The sequence below is a fragment of the Dipodomys ordii genome, unplaced genomic scaffold (assembly GCF_000151885.1).
Source record: "Dipodomys ordii isolate 6190 unplaced genomic scaffold, Dord_2.0 Scaffold2, whole genome shotgun sequence".
Lineage (NCBI taxonomy): Eukaryota > Metazoa > Chordata > Mammalia > Rodentia > Heteromyidae > Dipodomys > Dipodomys ordii.
Window position 1 is genome coordinate 9,169,778 of NW_012267218.1, and position 9,531 is coordinate 9,179,308.

The 9,531-nt window shown below is 61.7% G+C and overlaps 1 protein-coding gene across 1 annotated transcript; it reads right to left on the bottom strand.

Annotated features, from left to right (window-relative positions):
* Positions 1–723: 723 nt before the first annotated feature.
* Chga (chromogranin A) lies at positions 724–9,035 on the bottom strand. The gene is made up of 7 exons (XM_013014559.1): positions 8,995–9,035; positions 7,206–7,299; positions 6,621–6,689; positions 5,608–5,706; positions 3,557–3,952; positions 2,597–3,015; positions 724–1,105 (listed from the first exon to the last, which is right to left on the bottom strand). The coding sequence occupies exons 1-7, from the start codon at positions 9,013–9,015 to the stop codon at positions 1,022–1,024; spliced, it is 1,182 nt and encodes a 393-aa protein (XP_012870013.1). The 5' UTR covers positions 9,016–9,035; the 3' UTR covers positions 724–1,021.
* Between the last annotated feature and the right edge of the window lie 496 nt (positions 9,036–9,531).

Below are 9,531 nucleotides of genomic sequence, written 5' to 3' on the forward strand. Positions count from 1 at the left end.
TGTCTGCATCCCCAGGGGGTGGCAGGCCTCTGCTCCTGCCCACGATGCTCATGCGGACCCGGGCCAGAAGTACCAGGCAGGCAGCCGCCAAGGCTGAGACCTAGCCACGCATCATTCTCCCCACTGCCGGGGGTGGGGGGTGGGGGAAGTCATCCTCTTCATCTTGATTTTAGCTGAGAGGCACTGGCCAGGAATATCAGCCCCAGGCTGTCCTCTGAACCCCCTGAGCCCCCTGGACCCCCTGGTCCAGGCTGCAGCCAGCCCAGGGAGCCTGCGAGGTGCAGGCTCTGAGCGCCTGGCTGAGAACACGGCTCGTGCGGCTGCTTTGGCCGGTGAGGACCCAGGCTCTCCCACGGAGGGGAGGGAAAACACACGCAAGGCTCGTGTCAGGAAAGCCAGGGCAGGCCTGGGCCCGGCCCCCGGCTGGCACTGTTCTGCCAGTCTCGCGGAGGGCCAGGCAGGGTCAGTGTCTGCTGAAGCTGTACCAGCCCAGCTCCCACATGGCTGGAACGAAGAGAAGGTGCAGCAGAGGCCTGTTCCCACGCTGCCACCCACCAGGACAGGCTGGTCCCCCATCCTACAGAGGAGGAAATGGGGGCTCAAGGTCAAAGCCACCTGTGGTTAGGTGGCTGAAAGGCGTTCCTCGGAAAGCCAGCGCCTCCACCCGCCCAGAGTGAAGGGGAGAAAAACTCCAAGAGAAACGAGAGCCCAGACAGAGCACATTTATTCTTCCTTAGATCAACTTCATCTGGAATATGTTGCAGTTGGAAAGTTCTCAGCTGTCACCCAAAGATCAGAAGTTATTGCAGTTGTGTCCACTGGATTAGAAGATTGAAAGGAAACTTCTAGAAAGCTGCCTGTGTTAAGAGGAGTGATCCAGATTGGAGGTGGAGGCCCCCTTGCAGGGGCGTCCAGGGCAGGCGCTGAGGTCAGAGGGGAGCGAAGGGCAGCGGGCTGGCCAGGGGAGGGCCCGCAGAGGGGGCAGCAGGGCCAGGGCCGTGGGGCCCCTCCGGCCGGCGCCTCAGCCCTGCCGCAGCGCCTGCAGTTGGTGGGCCACCTTCTCCAGCTCTGCCTCGATGGCCGACAGGCTCTCCAGTTCTTGGTCCTAGGAGAGAGGAGTGAGGATCACCTTGGAGGCCGACGGTGCCAGGGCACGGAGGGGAGGGAGGGCCGGCCGGCACGTCAGCTGTGGGGCTGTGACGGGGCGCTGCCCCTCTCAGCCAGCCATCTCGTGTCTAGAGGCAGCGCGGCCACTGCGAGGCTGTGGGAGGACTGGGTGCGGGGTGGGGCAGGGCCTGACCACGCTCACCCCAGCCTCTTCCTCAGCCCGCATTGCCTCCTGGTTCTTGACAACGCGAATATGGGGGAAAAACAACACTGCTGCCTCCCTGGCTCGTTCCCCAGGGAAGGTTCCAGGGCGCAGCGGGCTGGGGGCGGGGCAGAAGGCTGGCCGCCATACTTGCAGGAACCTCAGGACTACAGCACAGGCTAGCTGTTGGGCCTTCATCCTTGGGACCCCAACCCTTTGCTGCAAAGGTGGTCAGGGGAGCAGGGGACCCCCTCCCCCCAGCCTTGCTCTGTGACCCAGGCCCCCGGACACTTGACACATGAGAATGGACGAGAGAGTTGAAGGAGGCCACCTCCTGTCTTCTACCTGCATTCCAGGCAGTCCAGCAGGGCGGGATGCTGGTGGCCTGGGAGCTGCGGGCTCCAGGGCCTCCCTGCTGGCCCTCGGGCATGGGGAGGGGCACCCACAAGCCTGGGGTCCCCCTTTCACCATTTGCCACCTAGACTCCCTCTGCCTGTGAGAAAGAAAGCTGCAGCTGCACGGGTACCTTGCTCCCCGTTGGCCTGTGCCCATCCCCTGGGCCGAGCCCTGGGCCGGGTTCTTGGAAGCCCATGTGTTCCAACCATAATAAGGAGGTGAGTAGAAAAGACTCTGTACCCCTATTTCACAAATTGGGGAAAACTAGGGGCTGGGAAGGTGGCTTAGGGGTAGAGTGCACATGAATCCCTGGGTTCGAATCCTCAGGACCACATACACAGAAAAAGCTGAAAGTGGTGCTGTGGTTCAGGCCCTAAGTTCAAGCCCTAGGACTGGCAAAAACAAATGGGGGGGGGGGACTAATATGGCTCAGAGAGGGACAATGACATGCCCCATGTCACACAGCCAAGAGCAGACAGTGGTGGCCCCTGCCCGCGCACAGGGGCCAGGGCCAGCGGGCCTCCCTGTTGCTATGGGGGGATGGCTGCAGGAGTGAATCTGGAAAGAGGCACGGAGGCTCCCTGGGGACCAGGCGGCCATGGACACCGACCAAAGTCTCCCTAGGTCATGACTGTCCCTTGCCGCCCCCCCTTCTCCTGGCCTTAAGTGCTCAGGGCCATGGGTGCCCTGGACCCCCAGGTCCATCTTGCCACGTGGTGTCCACGCAAAGCACGTGTCCCCACACGCCCCGCCCTGCTGTCACCCACAGAGGCTCGTGTAGCGTGGCGAGCACTGCCCCGGGCGCCCCGGCCTCGGAGGGCCTCCCGCCCGGCACACCCCAGCCGTGCACCGGCCCCACCGAGACCCGGCGCAGAGCCCCTGCCGCCCCACCTCGGCTCTGCGGTTGGCGCTGCCCTCCTCCTCCTTCTTCTCCTCGCCGCTGTCGTCCCGGGAGGGCGGCCGCCAGCCCCGCCGCAGCTGAGGCCCGGGGAAGCCGGGGGCCCGGGCCCGGAAGGAGAGCCTCATGGAGCGGTCGGGGTCGTCGTCCTCGGCCGGCCGCTCCGGCCGCTGGTCCGCCCTCAGCTCCTTGGCCAGCTGGTCCATCCTGCTCCATCGCTTGGCGTCCTCCCACTCCCCGGGGAGCCGCGGGCCGCTCTGCCCGCCCTGGAAGAGGCCTCGAGGGGCCCCGGCCATCTCCTCCTCCTCCTCCTCGTCCTCCATCACCCGCTGCTCTCCCTGCCCCGTGGGGCCCCGGGCCTGCTCTGCCCCCGGCTTCCCAGCGCCATCCGTGGCCAGCGCGTCCTGCCCACCTGCAGCAGCGGGGGACAAGACCCAAGAAAGGGGGTGCTGCCGCTTCCCCACGACTCTGCCGTCCCTGGGGACTTGGCATGTTTCCTCCCCCCGGGGCCAGCCAGTCACCCCCACAACGGGTCCACTTGGAATAGAACCGTCTTGAACCTCTCAAAGCTCAAAGGGACGGGTTGGCCTCTGGCCCGCTCACCCCTGGAGCTCTGACGCAGCTTAGCGTGCCCCCCCCATCAGCCTGCTCCCCACCCATGTGCTGTTACTTTCTTGCCTCCCAGGTCGGGAGGTACTGTGAGAAAGAGTGGGCGGTGCACGGCCTGGAGTCAGGCAGCCAGGGGAGGAAGTCGCTTTACTACAAAGGAGCTGTGTGGCCTTGGACAGGTTAACTAACCTCTCTGAGCCTCAGCTTGCCCTCTGGAAGATGGACCGGATGGCCATGTTTCAGAATTGGTATGAAGGCAGAGTGAGATCACGGAATGAGGTCTCCTCCCATCCATGTTGTGGGGGGGGGAGTGCGGGGGTCCCCGTCACCATACATGCTCTCACCTTTCTGGATGTTCTTGGAGCCCAGGCTGGGGTGGGAGTCAAACGCTGCAGTGGGGTCTTCATCCTCAGCGGCTGCCTTCTCCTCGGCCTCGGCCCCCTCCTCCTCCTCCTCCTCCCGGTGTGGGGCCTCTGCCTGCGGCCTCTGCTCCGGGCTCAGGGCCCGCTCTCCCTCGCCCGGGCCCTGTGAGGGGTCCTCCCGGCTCCCCGCGGGGAGGCTGGCTGGTGCCCGGGGGCTGGGGCCCTGGCTGTCCTCGGCAGCCTGGGACTCCTGCCCGGGCTCTGGGGAGGCTGGGGGCTCGGCCTCCTGGGTGGCCCCGCCGGGCTTCGGCTCGGCTGCGTCCTCTCTCGTCTGCTCGGCATCCCCCGGGGCTGCCTCTGTCGTTGTCACCGTCACCGCTGCAGAGAGCGCAGGTGGAGTCAGGCCCTGGGGGCCCGGCCGCCACGGGGCTCCCCAGGCCAGGCTCAGAGTCAGCGCGAGGCTCGGCCTCTGGGAAGTCCAGCCCAGCACAAGCGCTGGGCTCTCTCTTCCTCCTCCGGCCTTGACCAACGCACACCTGTACTGTGTTCCTGTACTTCTGCCTCTTAGAACAAGATGTAACTTAGAAACAGCCAGTGCCCGCGGCTCACGCCTGTCATCCCAGCTACTCAGGAGGCTGAGATTTGAGGATCATGGTTCAAAGCCAGTGTGGGCAGGAGACTCTTATCTCCAACGAACCACTAAGAAGCCTGACATGGAGCTGTGGCTCAGGTGGTAGAGCACTAGCTTTGAGTGAGAAAAGCTCAGAGGCAGAAACAACAACAAAAAAAATCAGACCTTGAAAAAGCACCCCGAACCCTGGCGCAAACTGGAACAAGAGCTGAAGTGCTGTGTGGTTCTGGGCAACGCCTGAACCTCTCTGTGTAAGAGGCGCCATTACTGCACCTCCACGTGGGGCTCTCTGTCCTCAGCATTTGGTGGGCGTGAGCGTGCGCAGCTGCTCGGTATTTTAGATTTTCATTAAAAGAGTTTTAATCGGTTTAGTTTGTTTAGATTTTGTTTTCAGGCAGAGGCTTGAACCCGGGCCTCTTGCTTGCCAGGAAGCACTCTGCAAATTGATCGTTCCAATTTTAGCCCTTTTGAGTGTGCTCTCTGCAGACGGGGTCTCCCTGACTTTCCTCGGGTGGATCCTTCTGCTTTCTTCTCCTGAGTAGCTGGGATTATAGACATGCACAACAGCACCCAGCCTTCTGATGGTTGAACTTGCTGTCACTGAGTGACACAGAGGAGACACTGCCGGACACATGCCACCACCCGTGCCCCACTGCCTGCGCCTTGGCGGGCTGCTCCATGCCACCGCCAGATGTGCAGGAATGTGAGGCCACTGGTCCCCGCAGTGCACCCCCTTGGAGCCTCACGGCTAGCTCCTGGGAACCGTGTCACCCACCAACCTCTGGCACCACAGCGCCAGGCTGCACAGGCGCCATTTGTAGCTTTTCCTAAACAGGAGGACGAGCCGCAGCACCCGCTGGCCAGACGCATGGGCTCTTCCACACGTAGGCCACAGGAACGCAGGGCTCCACCCCAGGGGCTCCAGGAGATGCTGAGATTTTGTATTCACAGCGCCAGCTCGGGGGCAGGGGGGGAGCAGACGAGGCTTCCCAGTGGGACAGGCCCAGATGTAAACCGGGGACTCAACTGTCTGGTCCTATTTCCCCATGGATCAAAGGAAGGAACTGGGGCTGGGAAGGTGGCTTACTGGTAGAGTGCTTGCCTGGTATGCACAGAAAAGGCCCGAAGGTGGCCCTGTGGTTCAAGTGGTAGAGTGCTAGCCTTGAGCTGACGAGCTCAGGGACAGTGCCCAGGTCCTGAGTTCAAGCCCCAGGACTGGCAAAGAAAGAAAAAGAAAAAAAGAAAAAAAAGGGGGGGGGAAATTACAGCAATCTTCCAGGGCCTTGAGTTGTGACCACTTAGCTACATATACATGCATGTGCACGCGCATGCACACAGGCACACACACGCACGCACACATGTGCACTGCACAGGCACACTCTGTCAGCCAGGCTACACCCACCTTGCACCCCAGCTGCGTTGCTGGGGCCTTGGAGCACCTGGGAGAGCTCCTCCTCAAAGCTGCTGGGCCTCTTCTGCTGCTGGGCCCGCTCCTTGGCTCCTGTGGCAGGAGAGGAAGAATGAACGGCGCCTTGGGATAGTCCTGACACGCCTGTCCCCGGGGCTGAGCCCTGCTCCCTGTCTGGGAGCTGGGCGAGGAGCTCCAGGCCTGCCAGGCCCCTTCAAGTCACCTCCCCAGACGCAAGCTTCTCCACTGGGGAAGGAAGAAGGGGAGTGAGCCCTGCCTGGCAGAGCCTCACACAGCAGGAAGGTCTGAGGGGAGCAGAGGGTGCGGGGCAGGAGGGGTGGGTGCAGTGCCCTTGAGACCAGGTTGGCAGCTGGGACCCCTGGGCAGGAGGAAACAGTGACTCTGGTCCTAACGACTCAGCCTTGATCTTGGTTCAGGCCTCAGCGTGGTGGTGGAGGGGGTGGGGTATCAGATTATCAAGCCAGGAAGGAGCTTGGGGGGCGGGGGAGGGGCAGGAACAACAGCAGCAAACCCTCCAACCTAGCCTGCTGCCCACTTCTGCTCGACTGCCCCAACACACACACACTCCATTCCCAACCGCATGTGGGTGAGTGGAAGGTCAGGTGTGGGGGAAGCAGGTAGGGCGCCGCCTCTTCCAATACCCCTGGAGTTGTCAGGAGGGGACAGGGCCCCTCCTCTCCCTGCGATCAAGAGGGAATCCTGTCTGCATTCTCATCTTGAAAACACCTCCCTGGCACCGCAGAGCTCCAGAGGCCCTGGGGCCTTCGGGGAGCTATGTGGGATCCTGGCATTCTCCCGCTCACTGTATGACCTTGGGAAAGTCACCCAACCTCTCTGAGCCAACATCCGTAGCCAGTTGAGCCAGGTGCACGGAGGGCCCCACTTTCTCTCGCAGGTACCTGACAGGAGCCTGCTCCATCTTCCACCCTGGCTTTCTGACTCTGCTACTGGCATCTACCCAGAATCGAGCACAGTGGTGGCAATACCTTGGAGAGCGAGGTCTTGGAGCTCTTTCAGCAAATTCTGGTGTCGCAGGATGGAAAGAATGCGTTCATCTGCAGAGGGACAGACACGGGCCTTTCCAGAGGAGGGCAGAGAGAAATGGGAGGGGAAGGGAAAAGGGTGGGGGAGAGCGCACGCTCCAGGCTTTTTTCTGAACACTCAGTCCTGGAGTGGCACCGTGAGCCTCGGAACGCTTGCCCCTGGGGTCTGTCGCTGTTTTGCAGCCACTGAGCCCCACAGCAGACCTCCAGGAAGGGGCCTCAACGAGGCTCCCTAACAGCCTCCCACCTGCAGGTCTTATTTGAGCTCTGCTCCACCACACAGCCCCCTGCTTCCCCGCACGGCCATCCTCACCCACAGTGTCTGAGCCCAGCTCACATTTGCCTCCCTGCTGGTCAGTGAGATTCAGGGACATGGGAGCTGGCACCCCCCCATCGCCTATGCCCGTCACCCCCAGCAGTGCTGGTCTGGGTTGGTACTTGGTCAGGGTCTGCTGGATTACAGGAGGAAGCCGACTAGCCACGCGCCAATCTCCTGGCCTCCCGGCCCTCCCCGCCACTGGCCCCTACCTCCTTGCAGGGTCTCCAGACACTCGTGGCTGACAGGCTTGGGGCTGGGTTTGGACAGCGAGTCGGAGATGACCTCCACAATGCACCGCATTACCTGGGACGAGAGCAGGGCGGGCTGTGGCTTAGCGATAGTTGCCCTGCACCCCCTCCCCGCTCTGGGCTCATTGGGGCCCCAGTGCAGGAGGGCCAGCAGCACACAGCCAAGTCTTCCTGTAGTCCAGCAAGGTGCTGTGGATAAGCTAGGTGCCCAATAAATGAATCATCACAGAAGATGGCGCCAACTGGATACCATCAGGGAAGATGGTATCCCAGCTGTGTGACTTGGGCAAACCACAACCTCTCTGCACCTCAGTTTCCTCTTTTGTAAAATGGGAGTGGGATATCTTCCCAAATGCCCTCCTAAGGTAATGAGACACCGATGAGAAGACACGCCATAAAGCATGAAGTGTCCACACACACACACACACACACACACAGGGACTCACACCTTCAGACGGCTTCCACAGTGCAGAGCGGGAAGGGAGCAGGACGTGTCAGACATCACCAGGCTGTGCTGGTGGGGAGCGAGGGGGTGGAAGGCTGCCACTGTGGGGTGCCAAGGCAACCAACCGATCCACAGAGCCAGAGTGGCAAACTGGCATACGCTCTCTCTGTGTAGCCCCAGCCTCAGGATGACCCCAGACTGCTGGGCAGGACATGGGGACCAGAGATGCTCCTCTAAAGGACCCGGTAAGCAGCACTCAGCAGCCTGCACCTGGATCTCCTGGCCACCGCACTCCAGCGAGTATCAGATTCTGGGAGACAGGAACTGGAAAGGGGTCCTGAGATAGAGAGATCAGGGGGACCTCCAGGAAAATCAGTGTTGTCAACTAAGGACCTACTATGTGCAAAGCACTCCCCACCCATTGTTCCTTCTCCTCGTGTCTCCCCAGAGGGAAAGGGGAAGCTGGAAGGAACCTTGTTAAGGTTGCACGGCTTAGAATGAGAGGCGGAGGTTTCAATCCTGGCCTGGATGCATTGGTTAAATAGGAAACATCATCAAGCAAATTGAGGCTGAAATCTCTTAGGTGAGCTTTGTTTTTCTTGTTGCCTCCAACAGAAGAAACCACTCTTGGGTTGTCAGAAATCTCTTCGTCACTCAGGTTGGTTCTCTCTCTCGCTCTCTCTCTCACACACACACACACATCCAGAGAGAGAGGAGAGGAGAGAGAGAGAGAGAGAGAGAGGAGAGAGAGAGGAGAGAGGAGTGCCACCGCATGGGAAAACAGCCCTACCTCAGAAGAGAACAAATTCCAGGTGTGTGTCTGGCGTATGTTACCCCCACAGGAGCCGCTAAGAGTATCCTAACCCCCTTTCCCGACTGACTGCATCATCAGGCTCCGACTGTCTGGGACTTAGGGTGAAGGGCTGAAAACTTGGGGGGCAGGGATTATTGCCAGCAGAAACTGGTGGAGAGGCCAGGGGGGAGCCCAGCACCCAGGCAGGATTAGGAACAACCATAGGCAAAGAGTAGCCACCCTTCCTGCCTCTGGAGTGACCGGGACAGCGGCCTGGGCCTGGCCCAGGCAGGTGACAGCCGGGCCCCTTTGGGCTGCAGGCGGAGCTCACGGAAGCCCAGAGAAGTCCACAGGGGGACAGCTCGCGTGTGTGAGAGCTTGTTTTTCAGGCTGGGCGGCCACGCTGGGGCTTTGGCTTTCTGCCAGAGTCACCCCTGCAGCGGCCGAGAACTGGCTGTGAGGTGTCCACGGGAGCCTCCCCCTAACCAGGGACCCCCCACGCCCCTTCTTACCTTGGCATCCCCTTTATTCATAGGGCTGTTCACGGGAAGGGCAGAGACTAGAAGAAAATGACAGGACGGGGGTCAGCGCACGGCGGGGCTCCCCATCCAGCTGTCCCCTGCTGGGAGCTGGCCCTAACCCTGCCCCGTGGGGCACGGGGTGTGAGTCCCAGAGCCCAGCGCGAGGAGAGCAAGGCCGGCGTGCAGCGGGGCGCGGTGGGGACAGAAGGGGGGGACCCCGAGCCGAAGGGGGGAGGACGGGGAGCAGCTCCCCTCTCCCCATGACCTTGGCCGGCCCGGCGCGGGGCCGGTGCTGGCACCGAGTCCGGGCATGGGGGGCCCCCATCCTGCGAGTTTGGGGGGTCGGGGCCCAGCTGCCCAAGCGCTGGGCTCTCTCTTCCTCCTCCGGCCTTGACCAACGCACACCTGTACTGTGTTCCTGTACTTCTGCCTCAGAACAAGATGTAACTTAGAAACAGCCAGTGCCCGCGGCTCACGCCTGTCATCCCAGCTACTCAGGAGGCTGAGATTTGAGGATCATGGTTCAAA